At 54.4% G+C, this 20,615-nt stretch overlaps 1 protein-coding gene across 1 annotated transcript in view; it reads right to left on the bottom strand.

Annotated features, from left to right (window-relative positions):
* The window catches only part of RAD54L2 (RAD54 like 2), a 65,124-nt gene that overhangs the window by 5,508 nt on the left and 39,001 nt on the right, over positions 1-20,615 (bottom strand). The window contains exons 3-13 of the mRNA XM_069736056.1: positions 14,186-14,363; positions 11,693-11,844; positions 11,493-11,609; positions 11,130-11,365; positions 10,853-11,035; positions 7,346-7,479; positions 5,192-5,388; positions 4,735-5,077; positions 4,167-4,344; positions 2,530-2,772; positions 2,219-2,337 (exon numbers count right to left, since the gene is read on the bottom strand). Coding sequence (XP_069592157.1) covers positions 2,219-2,337; positions 2,530-2,772; positions 4,167-4,344; positions 4,735-5,077; positions 5,192-5,388; positions 7,346-7,479; positions 10,853-11,035; positions 11,130-11,365; positions 11,493-11,609; positions 11,693-11,844; positions 14,186-14,363 — 2,080 coding nt within the window. The remainder of the gene's footprint in view (positions 1-2,218; positions 2,338-2,529; positions 2,773-4,166; positions 4,345-4,734; positions 5,078-5,191; positions 5,389-7,345; positions 7,480-10,852; positions 11,036-11,129; positions 11,366-11,492; positions 11,610-11,692; positions 11,845-14,185; positions 14,364-20,615) is intronic.

The following is a 20,615-nucleotide window of genomic DNA, read 5'->3' as shown; positions in this document are numbered from 1 at the left end:
ACGCCCACCTCCCAGAATCACTGCTCGGCCCCCAGGTATCCCCCAGGAGCAGTGCACGTCCATCTCCCAGAATCACTGCTCGGCCCCCAGGTATCCCCCAGGAGCAGTGCACGCCCACCTTCCAGAATCACTGCTCGGCCCCCAGGTATCCCCCAGGAGCAGTGCACGCCCACCTCCCAGAATCACTGCTCGGCCCCAGATATCCCCCAGGAGCAGTGCACGTCCATCTCCCAGAATCACTGCTCGGCCCCCAGGTATCCCCCAGGAGCAGTGCACGCCCACCTCCCAGAATCACTGCTCGGCCCCCAGGTATCCCCCAGGAGCAGTGCACGTCCATCTCCCAGAATCACTGCTCGGCCCCCAGGTATCCCCCAGGAGCAGTGCACGCCCACCTTCCAGAATCACTGCTCGGCCCCCAGGTATCCCCCAGGAGCAATGCACGCCCACCTCCCAGAATCACTGCTCGCCCCCAGATATCCCCCAGGAGCAGTGCACGTCCACCTCCCAGAATCACTGCTCGGCCCCCAGGTATCCCCCAGGAGCAGTGCACGTCCATCTCCCAGAATCACTGCTCGGCCCCCAGGTATCCCCCAGGAGCAGTGCACGCCCACCTCCCAGAATCACTGCTCGGCCCCCAGGTATCCCCCAGGAGCAGTGGACGTCCACCTCCAAGAATCACTGCTCGGCCCCCAGGTATCCCCTAGGAGCAGTGCACGTCCACCTCCCTGAACCACTGCACAGCCCCAATATATCCCCCAGAAACACTGCAAGCCCACCTAGTATCCCCCAGAATCACTGCTCGGCCCCCAGGAGCAGTGCACGTCCACCTCCCAGAATCACTGCTTGCCCCCAGGTATCTCCCAGGAGCAGTGCACGCCCACCTCCCAGAATCACTGCTCGCCCCCAGGTATCCCCCAGGAGCAGTGCACATCCACCTCCCAGAATCACTGCTCGCCCCCAGGTATCCCCCAGGAGCAGTGCACGTCGTCCACCTCCCAGAATCACTACTCGCCCCCAGGAGCACTGCACGCCCATCTCCCAGAATCACTGCTCGCCCCCAGGTATCCCCCAGGAGCAGTGCACGCCCATCTCCCAGAATCACTGCTCGCCCCCAGGTATCCCCCAGGAGCAGTGCACGCCCATCTCCCAGAATCACTGCTCGGCCCCCAGGTATCCCCAGGAGCAGTGCACGCCCACCTCCCAGAATCACTGCTCGCCCCCAGGTATCCCCCAGGAGCAGTGCACGTCCACCTCCCAGAATCACTGCTCGCCCCCAGGTATCCCCAGGAGCAGTGCACATCCACCTCCCAGAATCACTGCTCGCCCCCAGGTATCCCCCAGGAGCAGTGCACGCCAACCTCCCAGAATCACTGCTCGCCCCCAGGTATCCCCAGGAGCAGTGCACGCCCACCTCCCAGAATCACTGCTCGGCCCCCAGGTATCCCCCAGGAGCACTGCACGCCCATCTCCCAGAATCACTGCTCGGCCCCCAGGTATCCCCCAGGAGCAGTGCACGCCCACCTCCCAGAATCACTGCTCGGCCCCCAGGTATCCCCCAGGAGCACTGCACGCCCATCTCCCAAAATCACTGCTCGGCCCCCAGGTATCCCCAGGAGCAGTGCACGCCCACCTCCCAGAATCACTGCTCGGCCCCCAGGTATCCCCAGGAGCAGTGCACGCCAACCTCCCAGAATCACTGCTCGGCCCCCAGGTATCCCCCAGGAGCAGTGCACGCCCATCTCCCAGAATCACTGCTCGGCCCCCAGGTATCCCCCAGGAGCAGTGCACGCCCCCCTCCTAGAATCACTGCTCGGGCCCCAGGTATCCCCAGGAGCAGTGCACGCCCATCTCCCAGAATCACTGCTCGCCCCCAGGTATCCCCCAGGAGCAGTGCACGCCCCCCTCCTAGAATCACTGCTCGGGCCCCAGGTATCCCCAGGAGCAGTGCACGCCCACCTCCCAGAATCACTGCTCGCCCCCAGGTATCCCCAGGAGCACTGCACGCCCACCTCCCAGAATCACTGCTCGGGCCCCAGGTATCCCCAGGAGCAGTGCACGCCCACCTCCCAGAATCACTGCTCGCCCCCAGATATCCCCCAGGAGCACTGCACGCCCACCTCCCAGAATCACTGCTCGCCCCCAGGTATCCCCCAGGAGCAGTGCACGCCCATCTCCCAGAATCACTGCTCGCCCCCAGGTATCTCCCAGGACCACACACCTGAACACCAGGATCTTGTCTCCCAGTTTCATGCTTTCCTCAATGAGGTGGAACAGCAGGACCATCTTTGGGGAGTTTGTCAGGACGCCCGTTTGGTAGTCACACAGAATCTCTTTGGCCTGAAGACGACAGAAAGGAACAGACTGTCAATGATCCCACAACGGGGTCACTGCTGATTTTAAAATTTGTGGGGGTGCAGGGGAAATGTAGCACTGTAATAACATGTAAAGGGGAAACAGAGGGCGACGTGATGTGCCGCAGCCCTGCCACCCGGTACACGGAGGCGAGCAGGCGGAGGTCCGGGCACTCACCCACTCATACGTAACAACTTGGTTGGCTTTCTCCTGGCCGGGATGGAAGCCCATGCCTTGCAGAAGTTTGCTATTGGCTGCCTCGCCCATAAGGGCCCCTAATGCCCCAGTTTCCACTTTGACTTTTGATCCCTGGGTCTGACATCGGGTGTTTGTTCCGAGATCATCAACATCCAAATCCTGTTCATTGGCCAAGTTCTCCTTCTGCAGAGCCTCGTACAAAACGTCCGGATGATTCCAGATCTGGAAGGAGAAAACGTAGTCACATCCACTGTATGAACACTGCCGGACCTGACAAGTCATGGTGTGAGGGTCTGGACCGTCACCACTGCTGGACCTGACAAGTCGTGGTGTGAGGGTCTGGACCGTCAAAACTGCTGGACCTGACAAGTCGTGGTGTGAGGGTGCAGACCGTCACCACTGCCGGACCTGATAAGTCGTGGTGTGAGGGTGCGGACCGTCACCACTGCCGGACCTGATAAGTCGTGGTGTGAGGGTGCAGACAGTCACCACTGTCGGACCTGACAAGTCATGGTGTGAGGGTGCGGACCGTCACCACTGCCGGACCTGACAAGTCGTGGTGTGAGGGTGCGGACCGTCACCACTGCCGGACCTGACAATTCGTAGTGTGAGGGTGCAGACCGTCACCACTGCTGGACCTGACAAGTCGTGGTGTAAGGGTGCAGACCGTCATCACTGCCGGACCTGACAAGTCATGGTGTGAGGGTCCAGACCGTCACCACTGCTGGACCTGACAAGTCGTGGTGTAAGGGTGCAGACCGTCATCACTGCCGGACCTGACAAGTCGTGGTGTGAGGGTGCGGACCGTCACCACTGCCAGACCTGACAAGTCGTGGTGTGAGGGTGCAAACCGTCACCACTGCTGGACCTGACAAGTCGTGGTGTAAGGGTGCAGACCGTCATCACTGCCGGACCTGACAAGTCATGGTGTGAGGGTCCAGACCGTCACCACTGCCGGACCTGACAAGTCATGGTGTGAGGGTCCAGACCGTCACCACTGCCGGACCTGACAAGTCATGGTGTGAGGGTGCGGACCGTCACCACTGCTGGACCTGACAAGTCATGGTGTGAGTGTGCTGACCGTCACCACTGCCGGACCTGACAAGTCATGGTGTGAGGGTCCAGATCGTCACCACTGCCGGACCTGACAGGGGGCGGTGTGAGGGTCCGGACAGTCACCACTGCCGGACCTGACAAGTCATGGTGTGAGGGTGCGGACCGTCACCACTGCTGGACCTGACAAGTCATGGTGTGAGGGTCCAGATCGTCACCACTGCCGGACTTGACAGGGGGCGGTGTGAGGGTCCGGACCGTCACCACTGCCGGACCTGACAAGTCATGGTGTGAGGGTGTGGACCGTCACCACTGCTGGACCTGACAAGTCATGGTGTGAGGGTCCAGACCGTCACCACTGCCGGACCTGACGGGGCGGTGTCAGGGTGCGGACTATCACCACTGTCGGACCTGACAAGGAACGGTATGAACACTGTCAGACCTGACAGGGGGCGGTTTGAGGGTCCGGATTGTTACCACTATATGAACGCTGCTGGACATGACAAGGCGGTGTGAGGGTCCGGACCGTCACCACTGTACTAACTCTCAGAATCAGCGCTCACCTTGCAGCAGACACAGAAAGCTTTCAGCGGGTTGAGCCCGAGCCATCCACTGTTCCCAGCATCCCGGAACCTGTTCATGAACTCTGTGTACAGCGCCCGCTGTATCGGGGACAGACGAACCAGGATCACATGTTCTTCTTTAGAGGGGAGCTGCGCCTTTAAAACTGTATGCCCACGCCTACACCACACAGGTGAAAACAGAGAACAGTAGCCTCAGAGCCCAGGACTGGACAATTCCATCAAAACAGTGCACCGATATCAGAGCGTTACGTAGGTCTGCAGCTTCCGAACATTAATCCTAATATCAGAAAATCATCTGATCGTCCGGCACAGGTCAGATGAGGGTCGAGGCACCTCATGAGTTTAGTGATACTAAAGCGCCCATGAATTGACCCCAGATCTGACACACCACGTGCCGGACTATGAGGTGAGGGAATACATGTGTGCTATGTATGTTCAGATTTTCCAATAATCCAGAAAATCGTATGCATTCCTGGGATCCTGCTGCCCTCGTGCCCCTGCAGGAGGCCCCTATAAGCCCAGCCAGCGAGTGGTGCCCCATCCTCACCTCTGTACGAAGCCTTCCAGCAGGCTGTGGAGCACGTGGCTGCGGTACCTCATCAGCCGCTTGTCCTGCGGCGTACTGTCCGTACATTGACCATTCAGGATGGGCCGCTCAAACATGTTACTGAACTCTTGCCTGGTGCCCAGAAAGTCCGGTCGCACAAAGTCCACCATGCACCAGTACTCAATGAGGTTGTTCTGCAGAGGGTATCCGGTCAAGACCACCCGCCGCCTGGACCGGATGTTCTTCAGGGCTTGGGATGTGCTGGCGTGACAGTTCTTTATACGATGGCCCTCATCACAGATGACCACATCCGGGCCTGGCCGAGACAAAGCCTTCTCCATCCCTAGGAACAAAGGGGATGTTAGTAAGAAGCTACACTAGGGAGATATGTGGTGATGGGTCCAAGCTACGTCTCTCCTGGGACTTCCTGAAGCACCGCGACCAGAACACCACCAACCTTTTAGCATCTCTTGCTGCCGATCCTCCTCATCCAGGTCAATAATCACCGGCCCGGCTGCTTTCTTGCTCCTTTTCTTTCTACCCACTGTGAAGGATTTCTTGAGGGACAGGAGCCGGTACATCTCATACCCCATTAAGAGGACGCCTCCATCTGCTGCCCACTCATTCACAACCTTGGCTCGAGCAGCTGTTGTTCTAGAGGAAATGAGGAATTATTACACAGTATGTCCGATAGGCAGGTCCAACCCGGGACACCCATGTAGCCAGCACTGGTGGGGTCCAATCCGGGACACCCATATAGCCAGCAATGCTGGGGTCCAACCCAGGGACACCCATATAGCCAGCACTGATGGGGTCCAACCCGGGACACCCACATACCCAGCACAGGTGGGGTCCAACCCGGGACACCCATATAGCCAGCACTGATGGGGTCCAACCCGGGACACCCACATACCCAGCACTGGTGGGGTCCAACCCGGGACACCCATATAGCCAGCACTGGTGGGGTCCAACCCAGGGACACCCATATAGCCAGCACTGGTGGGGTCCAACCCAGGGACACCCATATAGCCAGCACTGATGGGGTCCAACCCGGGACACCCACATACCCAGCACTGGTGGGGTCCAACCCGGGACACCCATATAGCCAGCACTGATGGGGTCCAACCCGGGACACCCACATACCCAGCACTGGTGGGGTCCAACCCGGGACACCCATATAGCCAGCACTGGTGGGGTCCAACCCAGGGACACCCATATAGCCAGCACTGGTGGGGTCCAACCCAGGGACACCCATATAGCCAGCACTGATGGGGTCCAACCCGGGACACCCACCTACCCAGCACTGGTGGGGTCCAACCCGGGACACCCATATAGCCAGCACTGATGGGGTCCAACCCGGGACACCCATATACCCAGCACTGGTGGGGTCCAACCCGGGACACCCATATAGCCAGCACTGATGGGGTCCAACCCAGGGACACCCATATAGCCAGCACTGATGGGGTCCAACCCGGGACACCCACATACCCAGCACTGGTGGGGTCCAACCCGGGACACCCATATAGCCAGCACTGATGGGGTCCAACCCGGGACACCCACATACCCAGCACTGGTGGGGTCCAACCTGGGACACCCATATAGCCAGCACTGGTGGGGTCCAACCCGGGACACCCATATAGCCAGCACTGATGGGGTCCAACCCGGGACACCCACATACCCAGCACTGGTGGGGTCCAACCCGGGACACCCATATAGCCAGCACTGATGGGGTCCAACCCGGGACACCCACATACCCAGCACTGGTGGGGTCCAACCCGGGACACCCATATAGCCAGCACTGATGGGGTCCAACCCGGGACACCCACATACCCAGCACTGGTGGGGTCCAACCCGGGACACCCATATAGCCAGCACTGGTGGGGTCCAACCCGGGACACCCATATAGCCAGCACTGATGGGGTCCAACCCGGGACACCCACATACCCAGCACTGGTGGGGTCCAACCCGGGACACCCATATAGCCAGCACTGATGGGGTCCAACCCGGGACACCCATATAGCCAGCACTGGTGGGGTCCAACCCGGGACACCCATATAGCCAGCACTGATGGGGTCCAACCCGGGACACCCATATACCCAGCACTGGTGGGGTCCAACCCGGGACACCCATATAGCCAGCACTGGTGGGGTCCAACCCGGGACACCCATATAGCCAGCACTGGTGGGGTCCAACCCAGGGACACCCATATAGCCAGCACTGATGGGGTCCAACCCGGGACACCCACATACCCAGCACTGGTGGGGTCCAACCCGGGACACCCATATAGCCAGCACTGATGGGGTCCAACCCGGGACACCCATATAGCCAGCACTGGTGGGGTCCAACCCAGGGACACCCATATAGCCAGCACTGCTGGGGTCCAACCCGGGACACCCATAAAGCCAGCACTGCTGGGGTCCAACCCGAGGCACCCACATACCCAGCACTGGTGGAGTCCAAACTGGGACACCCACATACCCGGCACTGGTGGGGTCCAACCCAGGGTCACTCAGGCACCCACATACCCGGCACTGGTGGGGTCAGACCCCAGGGAACCCACAGACTTAGATATGCAGTAACTTCCCCACACACACAGAGCGGAGACACTTACTTGTGCTCATCATTCAGCGTATGAACTTTGAACGCTCGTGGCTGCACAAACTCAGGGTCGTGATCAGGAGGTAACGACTCAGGAGCAGGAAGCCACATATTAAACTCAGCTAGCCAATTCTGCAGAGTGTTCACCTGACAAGAGAAATTACCATATAAGACCCCAACATTAAGGAGGTCCAAAGCTAAGAGCACATCCCCTCCTATATAGGTAAACCAGTCATCTTATATCACCTGCAGAATTACTGCACCAGCAGAATAGTGAGTGCAGCTCTGGAGTATAATACAGGATGTAACTCAGGATCAGTAATGTAATGTATGTACACAGTGACTGCACCAGCAGAATAGTGAGCGCAGCTCTGGGGTATAATACAGGAGGTAACTCAGGATCAGTAATGTAATGTGTGTACACAGTGACTGCACCAGCAGAATAGTGAGTGCAGCTCTGGAGTATAATACAGGATGTAACTCAGGATCAGTAATGTAATGTATGTACACAGTGACTGCACCAGCAGAATAGTGAGTGCAGCTCTGGAGTATAATACAGGATGTAACTCAGGATCAGTAATGTAATGTATGTACACAGTGACTGCACCAGCAGAATAGTGAGTGCAGCTCTGGAGTATAATACAGGATGTAACTCAGGATCAGTAATGTAATGTATGTACACAGTGACTGCACCAGCAGAATAGTGAGTGCAGCTCTGGGGTATAATACAGGAGGTAACTCAGGATCAGTAATGTATGTACACAGTGACTACACCAGCAGAATAGTGAGTGCAGCTCTGGAGTATAATACAGGATGCAACTCAGGATCAGTAATGTAATGTATGTACACAGTGACTGCACCAGCAGAATAGTGAGTGCAGCTCTGGAGTATAATACAGGATGCAACTCAGGATCAGTAATGTAATGTATGTACACAGTGACTGCACCAGCAGAATAGTGAGTGCAGCTCTGGAGTATAATACAGGATGCAACTCAGGATCAGTAATGTAATGTATGTACACAGTGACTGCACCAGCAGAATAGTGAGTGCAGCTCTGGAGTATAATACAGGATGCAACTCAGGATCAGTAATGTAATGTATGTACACAGTGACTGCACCAGCAGAATAGTGAGTGCAGCTCTGGGGTATAATACAGGATGTAACTCAGGATCAGTAATGTAATGTATGTACACAGTGACTGCACCATCAGAATAGTGAGTGCAGCTCTGGAGTATAATACAGGAGGTAACTCAGGATCAGTAATGTAATGTATGTACACAGTGACTGCACCATCAGAATAGTGAGTGCAGCTCTGGAGTATAATACAGGATGTAACTCGGGATCAGTAATGTAATGTATGTACACAGTGACTGCACCAGCAGAATAGTGAGTGCAGCTCTGGGGTATAATACAGGATGTAACTCAGGATCAGTAATGTAATGTATGTACACAGTGACTGCACCAGCAGAATAGTGAGTGCAGCTCTGGAGTATAATACAGGATGTAACTCAGGATCAGTAATGTATGTACACAGTGACCGCACCAGCAGAATAGTGAGTGCAGCTCTGGGGTATAATACAGGATGTAACTCAGGATCAGTAATGTAATGTATGTACACAGTGACTGCACCAGCAGAATAGTGAGTGCAGCTCTGGAGTGTAATACAGGATGTAACTCAGGATCAGTAATGTAATGTATGTACACAGTGACTGCACCAGCAGAATAGTGAGTGCAGCTCTGGAGTATAATACAGGATGTAACTCAGGATCAGTAATGTAATGTATGTACACAGTGACTGCACCAGCAGAATAGTGAGTGCAGCTCTGGAGTATAATACAGGATGTAACTCAGGATCAGTAATGTAATGTATGTACACAGTGACTGCACCAGCAGAATAGTGAGTGCAGCTCTGGGGTATAATACAGGATGTAACTCAGGATCAGTAATGTAATGTATGTACACAGTGACTGCACCAGCAGAATAGTGAGTGCAGATCTGGGGTATAATACAGGATGTAACTCAGGATCAGTAATGTAATGTATGTACACAGTGACTGCACCAGCAGAATAGTGAGGGCAGCTCTGGGGTATAATACAGGATGTAACTCAGGATCAGTAATGTAATGTATGTACACAGTGACTGCTCCAGCAGAATAGTGAGTGCAGCTCTGGAGTATAATACAGGAGGTAACTCAGGATCAGTAATGTAATGTATGTACACAGTGACTGCTCCAGCAGAATAGTGAGTGCAGCTCTGGAGTATAATACAGGATGTAACTCAGGATCAGTAATGTAATGTATGTACAGTGACTGCACCAGCAGAATAGTGAGTGCAGCTCTGGAGTATAATACAGGAGGTAACTCAGGATCAGTAATGTATGTACACAGTGACTGCACCAGCAGAATAGTGAGTGCAGCTCTGGAGTATAATACAGGAGGTAACTCAGGATCAGTAATGTAATGTATGTACACAGTGACTGCTCCAGCAGAATAGTGAGTGCAGCTCTGGAGTATAATACAGGAGGTAACTCAGGATCAGTAATGTAATGAATGTACACAGTGACTGCACCAGCAGAATAGTGAGTGCAGCTCTGGAGTATAATACAGGAGGTAACTCAGGATCAGTAATGTAATGTATGTACACAGTGACTGCTCCAGCAGAATAGTGAGTGCAGCTCTGGAGTATAATACAGGATGTAACTCAGGATCAGTAATGTAATGTATGTACACAGTGACTGCACCAGCAGAATAGTGAGTGCAGCTCTGGAGTATAATACAGGATGTAACTCAGGATCAGTAATGTAATGTATGTACACAGTGACTGCACCAGCAGAATAGTGAGTGCAGCTCTGGGGTATAATACAGGATGTAACTCAGGATCAGTAATGTAATGTATGTACACAGTGACTGCACCAGCAGAATAGTGAGTGCAGCTCTGGGGTATAATACAGGATGTAACTCAGGATCAGTAATGTAATGTATGTACACAGTGACTGCTCCAGCAGAATAGTGAGTGCAGCTCTGGAGTATAATACAGGAGGTAACTCAGGATCAGTAATGTAATGTATGTACACAGTGACTGCACCAGCAGAATAGTGAGTGCAGCTCTGGGGTATAATACAGGAGGTAACTCAGGATCAGTAATGTAATGTATGTACACAGTGACTGCACCAGCAGAATAGTGAGTGCAGCTCTGGAGTATAATACAGGAGGTAACTCAGGATCAGTAATGTAATGTATGTACACAGTGACTGCACCAGCAGAATAGTGAGTGCAGCTCTGGAGTATAATACAGGAGGTAACTCAGGTGATGCTGCCTATTAAATCCTATCTATAACCTGTAGAATGATCAGACCTGATTCTGGGCCTTTAGCTCGAGGCCACGTTTTGCTTTCATCGATGACATTTTGTGTTAGCCTCCTTGCAGGTTTCACTACTATATGACTATACTCTGGCTGTGATGCTGTCCATAGTTTTGCAATATGTGGATACCCAGGTAATGAAACACGAGAGCTCCTCACCGGTACAATCGCCAGCACGGTCTTGGCCGGCGTGTGCTGGAAGAGAACGTCCAGGAACGAGATGACCTGCAGGGTCTTGCCCAATCCCATGCTGTGCGCCAGGATGCAGCCAAACCCACTGCTGCTGGAAAATCTCTCCAGAGACTCCACGAGGTTATCGTACAGAAAGCGGATGCCCCCAATCTGCCCAGGAGAGAACGGCAGATATTGGGGGTTACATGGCACAGCAGGAGACATGGGGGAGTCATTAGAAGCAGAACGGAGGCCGTGCACTCACCTGATGTGGTTTCACAGATCCGGCCAGTTGTGGTGCCAGGAAAATGTCCTTCTCATTGGGCGGGTGGTTAATATTGACAAGGACCTGTCCAAAGGCATCCGGCAGGTTCAAAGTGTCATTGACGTGGGAGCCGCTGTTTTCACCCCCGAGATCAGCGTCATCGACTTCACTAGTGGAATCGCCAGTGTCCACAGTCTGCAGAGATTCCTCCTCCCCCGAGCTCAGCTCGATCACCTCTGTAAGGAGCACACAAAGAGGGAGAGTGATAATGATGGGAGTTGTGGTACGTTCACTCCCAGACCCTCGGACCAAACACTGAAGAGAAGCCTCCGAGGCCTTACACCCCCCAACGTATGTCCTCACCAGCCAGAACTTTCCTCTGGGCCTCGTCCTCGCTGTCCCCGCTGCTGCTGTCCAGGCAGATGATCTCCTGGTTCCCCACAATGTGTGACACGTCTGCCGTCCTCAGCCCGATCTCTTCTGTAAAGTAAATTGCACATCACTCTAGTGGTGGTCCCGGCTCTACCGTCCCTCCTGGCCCCAATCAGCCCCTGCGCCCGTACCAGTGAGGAAGTCCAGAGAGCCAGCAGGCAGCGTAGGGATCAGGGGTACGGGGTAGTCCTTCCTCTGCTGCTCCAGACGCTTCCGTCTTTCCAGCTCCTCCTGTTGTGCGGTCTTGGTCACCGCCTCCAACTGATCCTCACGGAGCAGCTTCCTGCGTCACAGCGAGACAAGTGTCATTATTCAGTGCGTCACACATAGGAGGACCCAACCCCAACCACTGTGTGTTCATACAGGTGGGCATAATGCAGACCCACCCCCTGGACTGCGAGATCAGACCCGCCCCCTGGACTGAGAGATCAGACCCATCCATATGGACTGCGAGATTAGACCCACCCCCTGGACTGAGAGATCAGACCCGCCCCCATGGACTGCGAGATTAGACCCGCCACCCTGGACTGCGAGATCAGACCCGCCACCCTGGACTGCGAGATCAGACCCGTCCATATGGACTGCGAGATCAGACCCGCCTCCATGGACTGCGAGATCAGACCCGCCCCCATGGACTGCGAGATCAGACCCGCCCCCATGGACTGCGAGATCAGACCCGCCCCCATGGACTGCGAGATCAGACCCGCCACCCTGGACTGCGAGATCAGACCCGCCCACATGGACTGAGAGATCAGACCCGCCCCCAGGGACTGAGAAATCAGACCCGCCCCCATGGACTGCGAGATCAGACCCGTCCATATGGACTGCGAGATTAGACCCACCCCCTGGACTGAGAGATCAGACCCGCCCCCATGGACTGCGAGATTAGACCCGCCACCCTGGACTGCGAGATCAGACCCGCCCACATGGACTGCGAGATCAGACCCACCCACATGGACTGCGAGATCAGACCCGTCCATATGGACTGCGAGATCAGACCCGTCCATATGGACTGCGAGATCAGACCCGCCTCCATGGACTGCGAGATCAGACCCGCCCCCATGGACTGCGAGATCAGACCCGCCACCCTGGACTGCGAGATCAGACCCGCCCACATGGACTGAGAGATCAGACCCGCCCCCAGGGACTGAGAAATCAGACCCGCCCCCATGGACTGCGAGATCAGACCCGTCCATATGGACTGCGAGATCAGACCCGCCCACATGGACTACGAGATCAGACGAGCCGCCATGGACTGCGAGATCAGACCCGCCCACATGGACTGCAAAATCAGACCCGCCCCCATGGACTGCGAGATCAGACCCGCCCCCATGGACTGCGAGATCAGACCCGCCCCCATGGACTGCGAGGTAAGACCTGCCCCCATGGACTGCGAGATCAGACCCGCCCCCATGGACTGCGAGATCAGACCCGCCCCCACATTATGAGATCAGACCCGCCCCCGCACTATAAGATCAGACCCGCCCCCGCACTATAAGATCAGACCCGCCCCCGCAATATAAGATCAGACCCGCCCCCGCACTATGAGATCAGACCCGCCCCCGCACTATAAGATCAGATCCGCCCCCGCACTATAAGATCAGACCCGCCCCCGCACTATGAAATCAGACCCGCCCCCGCACTATGCGATCAGACCCGCCCCCGCACTATGCGATCAGACCCGCCCCCGCACTATGAGATCAGACCCGCCCCCGCACTATGAGATCAGACCCGCTCCCGCACTATGAGATCAGACCCGCCCCCGCACTATGCGATCAGACCCGCCCCCGCACTATGCGATCAGACCCGCCCCCGCACTATGAGATCAGACCCGCCCCCGCACTATGAGATCAGACCCGTCCCCGCACTATGAGATCAGACCCGCCCCCGCACTATGAGATCAGACCCGCCCCCGCACTATAAGATCAGACCCGCCCCCGCACTATGCGATCTGACCCACCCCCGCACTATGCGATCAGACCCGCCCCCGCACTATGCGATCAGACCCGCCCCCGCACTGAGATCAGACCCGCCCCCGCACTATGCGATCAGACCCGCCCCCGCACTATGCGATCAGACCCGCCCCCGCACTATGCGATCAGACCCGCCCCCGCACTATGCGATCAGACCCGCCCCCGCACTATGCGATCAGACCCGCCCCCGCACTATGCGATCAGACCCGCCCCCGCACTATGCGATCAGACCCGCCCCCGCACTATGCGATCAGACCCGCCCCCGCACTATGCGATCAGACCCGCCCCCGCACTATGCGATCAGACCCGCCCCCGCACTATGCGATCAGACCCGCCCCCGCACTATGCGCTCAGACCCGCCCCCGCACTATGCGATCAGACCCGCCCCCGCACTATGAGATCAGACCCGCCCCCGCACTATGAGATCAGACCCGCCCCCGCACTATGAGATCAGACCCGCCCCCGCACTATGAGATCAGACCCGCCCCCGCACTATGAGATCAGACCCGCCCCCGCACTATGAGATCAGACCCGCCCCCGCACTATGAGATCAGACCTGCCCCCGCACTATGCGATCAGACCCGCCCCCGCACTATGCGATCAGACCTGCCCCCGCACTATGAGATCAGACCCGCCCCCGCATATTCTCACCTGATGTTCCTCCTCATGTTGGTTGGCTTCTGTAATCGTTTCTTCATTTCCTCCTCATTTGATGTCGCCTTCTCCCCCTTTTCGCTCTGCTCTGAGGTAGATGAGCATTTCCTTTCATCCTCACCACCGGAGCCGTGGTCAGAATTTTCTGCACCAAGTGCGGCGCTCTGAGACTTTTCTGCAAAAGAGAGAAGAAATCTGAGACGTTCCTCACAATAAGTGAACATTTGGGCAGCATCCAGTAGGGGGCGCTCAGGAGGGAGATTAGGGCAGGTATCCAGTGGGGTGGATGGGAGCGGTGTAACGATGGGCGGACAGTCCGTGCACCCCCGACACCTTTCCCACCAGGATCTATCCAGCAGTCACCCCTGAATATAGGTCATAGTGTGTCTGCCTACTTATCGCCATCTGTGTCCTGCACAGACACCGTCCTGCGCCCTCCACACTAACAGCGAGTGCAACGCCCGGCGAGAATATGTGCGCGAGGAGACGCCATGTCAGTGGGGAGGGATCTGGAACATAAGGGGTTACACAGCTCAATATTTGGCCTCCTGTTATATAAGCGGTTAATCTGCTGGGTGTTACATAAAGAGGCCGCGACGTTACATAACGCTGCAAGGACCAGACGACGCAGACCCCAGAAAGGCCGGAAACTGACCCTGAAGGCTGGACAAAAGCCGGGCACAATCACCAAGAACAGGGACTGCAGGGAGGGCTCATATCCCGCAGGGTGGGCACAGACCCTGAGCACAGACCCCACAGGGTGGGAACAGACTCCGAGCACAGACCACGGAGGGTGGGCACAGACCCGAGCACAGACCCCGGAGGGTGGGCACAGACCCGAGCACAGACTCCGGAGGGTGGGCACAGACCCGAGCACAGACCCCGGAGGGTGGGCACAGACACCGAGCACAGACTCCGGAGGATGGGCACAGACACCGAGCACAGACCACGGAGGGTGGGTACAGACCCGAGCACAGACCCCGGAGGGTGGGCACAGACCCGAGCACAGACCCCGGAGGGTGGGCACAGACCCGAGCACAGACTCCGGAGGGTGGGCACAGACCCGAGCACAGACTCCGGAGGGTGAGCACAGACACCGAGCACAGACCCCGGAGGGTGAGCACAGACACCGAGCACAGACCCCGGAGGGTGGGCACAGACCCGAGCACAGACTCCGGAGGGTGAGCACAGACACCGAGCACAGACCCCGGAGGGTGAGCACAGACACCGAGCACAGACCCCGGAGGGTGAGCACAGACACCGAGCACAGACTCCGGAGGGTGAGCACAGACACCGAGCACAGACCCCGGAGGGTGAGCACAGACACCGAGCACAGACTCCGGAGGGTGGGCACAGACCCGAGCACAGACCCCGGAGGGTGGGCACAGACCCGAGCACAGACCCCGGAGGGTGGGCACAGACACCGAGCACAGACTCCGGAGGGTGAGCACAGACACCGAGCACAGACTCCGGAGGGTGGGCACAGACACCGAGCACAGACTCCGGAGGGTGGGCACAGACCCGAGCACAGACCCCGGAGGGTGGGCACAGACACCGAGCACAGACTCCGGAGGGTGGGCACAGACACCGAGCACAGACTCCGGAGGGTGGGCACAGACCCCGGAGGGTGGGAACAGACCCTGAACACAGACCCTGGAGGGTGGACAAACAGTGGTCATAAGTAAAAAAAAAAAAAAAAAAAGGAAGTGTGGTCAATGATATCTGTGATACCTACCTTCTCACTACAAGCCCCAGCATGCCCATATAATTGAAGGATGAGATCTCACACATGCAGGAATCCGCTCTTTTATTCATGGGATTGATGGTGTCCGGCGCCGGCAGCCGCCATGATAAAACCGGGCTGCCGCTTTCCTGCACGTATGTAAGGAGGGGGCGGCAGTGAGGACCGGGGCGCAACAACACGGTGAGCGGTGACTGCACCTGGAGGAGCCCCGGGACCCACTCACCCACCGCTCCTACCTGACCCCTGGGGCGCAGCACACCAACACCGCTCACATGTGTGGCAGAGCCGAGTATGTCGTCGACTTGTGTCATTCCAAAGACATACTGATAGGGAATTTAGATTGTGAGCCCCAACGGGGACAGTGATGATAATGTGTGCAAACTGTAAAGCGCTGCGGAATATGTTAGCGCTATATAAAAATAAAGATTATTATCCACTTCAGACCGAAGACAGGGTAATAGATTGTAGTCTCCTCCCCAGTAATGGCTGATAACAGGGAGTAATAGATTGTAGTCTCCTCCCCCAGTAATGGCTGATAACAGGGAGTAATAGATTGTAGTCTCCTCCCCCAGTAATGGCTGATAACAGGGAGTAATAGATTGTAGTCTCCTCCCCCAGTAATGGCTGATAACAGGGAGTAATAGATTGTAGTCTCCTCCCCAGTAATGGCTGATAACAGGGAGTAATAGATTGTAGTCTCCTCCCCCAGTAATGGCTGATAACAGGGAGTAATAGATTGTAGTCTCCCCCCTGTAATGGCTGATAACAGGGAGTAATAGATTGTAGTCTCCTCCCCCAGTAATGGCTGATAACAGGGAGTAATAGATTGTAGTCTCCTCCCCAGTAATGGCTGATAACAGGGAGTAATAGACTGTAGTCTCCTCCCCAGTAATGGCTGATAACAGGGAGTAATAGATTGTAGTCTCCTCCCCCAGTAATGGCTGATAACAGGGAGTAATAGATTGTAGTCACCTCCCCCAGTAATGGCTGATAACAGGGAGTAATAGATTGTAGTCTCCTCCCCCAGTAATGGCTGATAACAGGGAGTAATAGACTGTAGTCTCCTCCCCAGTAATGGCTGATAACAGGGAGTAATAGATTGTAGTCTCCTCCCCAGTAATGGCTGATAACAGGGAGTAATAGACTGTAGTCTCCTCCCCAGTAATGGCTGATAACAGGGAGTAATAGATTGTAGTCTCCTCCCCCAGTAATGGCTGATAACAGGGAGTAATAGATTGTAGTCTCCTCCCCAGTAATGGCTGATAACAGGGAGTAATAGACTGTAGTCTCCTCCCCAGTAATGGCTGATAACAGGGAGTAATAGATTGTAGTCTCCTCCCCCAGTAATGGCTGATAACAGGGAGTAATAGATTGTAGTCACCTCCCCCAGTAATGGCTGATAACAGGGAGTAATAGATTGTAGTCTCCTCCCCAGTAATGACTGATAACAGGGAGTAATAGATTGTAGTCTCCTCCCCCAGTAATGGCTGATAACAGGGAGTAATAGACTGTAGTCTCCTCCCCCAGTAATGGCTGATAACAGGGAGTAATAGACTGTAGTCTCCTCCCCAGTAATGGCTGATAACAGGGAGTAATAGACTGTAGTCTCCTCCCCAGTAATGGCTGATAACAGGGAGTAATAGATTGTAGTCTCCTCCCCAGTAATGGCTGATAACAGGGAGTAATAGATTGTAGTCTCCTCCCCAGTAATGGCTGATAACAGGGAGTAATAGATTGTAGTCTCCCCCCAGTAATGGCTGATAACAGGGAGTAATAGATTGTAGTCTCCTCCCCCAGTAATGGCTGATAACAGGGAGTAATAGATTGTAGTCTCCTCCCCAGTAATGGCTGATAACAGGGAGTAATAGATTGTAGTCTCCCCCCAGTAATGGCTGATAACAGGGAGTAATAGATTGTAGTCTCCTCCCCCAGTAATGGCTGATAACAGGGAGTAATAGATTGCAGTCTCCTCCCCAGTAATGGCTGATAACAGGGAGTAATAGATTGTAGTCTCCCCCCAGTAATGGCTGATAACAGGGAGTAATAGATTGTAGTCTCCCCCCAGTAATGGCTGATAACAGGGAGTAATAGACTGTAGTCTCCTCCCCAGTAATGGCTGATAACAGGGAGTAATAGATTGCAGTCTCCTCCCCAGTAATGGCTGATAACAGGGAGTAATAGATTGTAGTCTCCCCCCAGTAATGGCTGATAACAGGGAGTAATAGATTGTAGTCTCCTCCCCCAGTAATGGCTGATAACAGGGAGTAATAGATTGTAGTCTCCTCCCCAGTAATGGCTGATAACAGGGAGTAATAGATTGCAGTCTCCTCCCCAGTAATGGCTGATAACAGGGAGTAATAGATTGTAGTCTCCTCCCCCAGTAATGGCTGATAACAGGGAGTAATAGATTGTAGTCTCCTCCCCAGTAATGGCTGATAACAGGGAGTAATAGATTGTAGTCTCCTCCCCCAGTAATGGCTGATAACAGGGAGTAATAGATTGTAGTCTCCTCCCCCAGTAATGGCTGATAACAGGGAGTAATAGATTGTAGTCTCCTCCCCCAGTAATGGCTGATAACAGGGAGTAATAGATTGTAGTCTCCTCCCCAGTAATGGCTGATAACAGGGAGTAATAGATTGTAGTCTCCTCCCCAGTAATGGCTGATAACAGGGAGTAATAGATTGTAGTCTCCTCCCCCAGTAATGGCTGATAACAGGGAGTAATAGATTGCAGTCTCCTCCCCAGTAATGGCTGATAACAGGGAGTAATAGATTGTAGTCTCCTCCCCCAGTAATGGCTGATAACAGGGAGTAATAGATTGTAGTCTCCTCCCAGTAATGGCTGATAACAGGGAGTAATAGATTGTAGTCTCCTCCCCCAGTAATGGCTGATAACAGGGAGTAATAGATTGTAGTCTCCTCCCCCAGTAATGGCTGATAACAGGGAGTAATAGATTGTAGTCTCCTCCCCCAGTAATGGCTGATAACAGGGAGTAATAGATTGTAGTCTCCTCCCCCAGTAATGGCTGATAACAGGGAGTAATAGATTGTAGTCTCCTCCCCCAGTAATGGCTGATAACAGGGAGTAATAGATTGTAGTCTCCTCCCCCAGTAATGGCTGATAACAGGGAGTAATAGATTGTAGTCTCCTCCCAGTAATGGCTGATAACAGGGAGTAATAGATTGTAGTCTCCTCCCCCAGTAATGGCTGATAACAGGGAGTAATAGATTGCAGTCTCCTCCCCAGTAATGGCTGATAACAGGGAGTAATAGATTGTAGTCTCCTCCCCAGTAATGGCTGATAACAGGGAGTAATAGATTGTAGTCTCCTCCCCAGTAATGGCTGATAACAGGGAGTAATAGATTGTAGTCTCCTCCCCCAGTAATGGCTGATAACAGGGAGTAATAGATTGTAGTCTCCTCCCCCAGTAATGGCTGATATCAGGGAGTAATAGATTGTAGTCTCCTCCCCAGTAATGGCTGATAACAGGGAGTAATAGATTGTAGTCTCCTCCCCCAGTAATGGCTGATAACAGGGAGTAATAGATTGCAGTCTCCTCCCCAGTAATGGCTGATAACAGGGAGTAATAGATTGTAGTCTCCTCCCCCAGTAATGGCTGATAACAGGGAGTAATAGATTGTAGTCTCCTCCCAGTAATGGCTGATAACAGGGAGTAATAGATTGTAGTCTCCTCCCCAGTAATGGCTGATAACAGGGAGTAATAGATTGCAGTCTCCTCCCCCAGTAATGGCTGATATCAGGGAGTAATAGATTGTAGTCTCCTCCCCCAGTAATGGCTGATAACAGGGAGTAATAGATTGCAGTCTCCTCCCCAGTAATGGCTGATAACAGGGAGTAATAGATTGTAGTCTCCTCCCCCAGTAATGGCTGATAACAGGGAGTAATAGATTGTAGTCTCCTCCCAGTAATGGCTGATAACAGGGAGTAATAGATTGCAGTCTCCTCCCCCAGTAATGGCTGATAACAGGGAGTAATAGATTGTAGTCTCCTCCCCCAGTAATGGCTGATAACAGGGAGTAATAGATTGCAGTCTCCTCCCCCAGTAATGGCTGATAACAGGGAGTAATAGATAGCAGTCTCCTCCCCCAGTAATGGCTGATAACAGGGAGTAATAGACTGTAGTCTCCTCCCCCAGTAATGGCTGATATCAGGGAGTAATAGATTGCAGTCTCTCCCCAGTAATGGCTGATAACAGGGAGTAATAGATTGCAGTCTCCTCCCCAGTAATGGCTGATAACAGGGAGTAATAGATTGTAGTCTCCTCCCCCAGTAATGGCTGATAACAGGGAGTAATAGATTGTAGTCTCCTCCCAGTAATGGCTGATAACAGGGAGTAATAGATTGCAGTCTCCTCCCCCAGTAATGGCTGATAACAGGGAGTAATAGATTGTAGTCTCCTCCCCCAGTAATGGCTGATAACAGGGAGTAATAGACTGTAGTCTCCTCCCCCAGTAATGGCTGATAACAGGGAGTAATAGATTGCAGTCTCCTCCCCCAGTAATGGCTGATATCAGGGAGTAATAGATAGCAGTCTCCTCCCCCAGTAATGGCTGATAACAGGGAGTAATAGACTGTAGTCTCCTCCCCCAGTAATGGCTGATAACAGGGAGTAATAGATTGTGGTCTCCTCCCCCAGTAATGGCTGATAACAGGGAGTAATAG

Source organism: Ranitomeya imitator, chromosome 8 (assembly GCF_032444005.1).
Source record: "Ranitomeya imitator isolate aRanImi1 chromosome 8, aRanImi1.pri, whole genome shotgun sequence".
Classification (NCBI taxonomy): Eukaryota; Metazoa; Chordata; class Amphibia; order Anura; family Dendrobatidae; genus Ranitomeya; species Ranitomeya imitator.
This window is presented reverse-complemented; position numbering and strand designations above follow the sequence as displayed.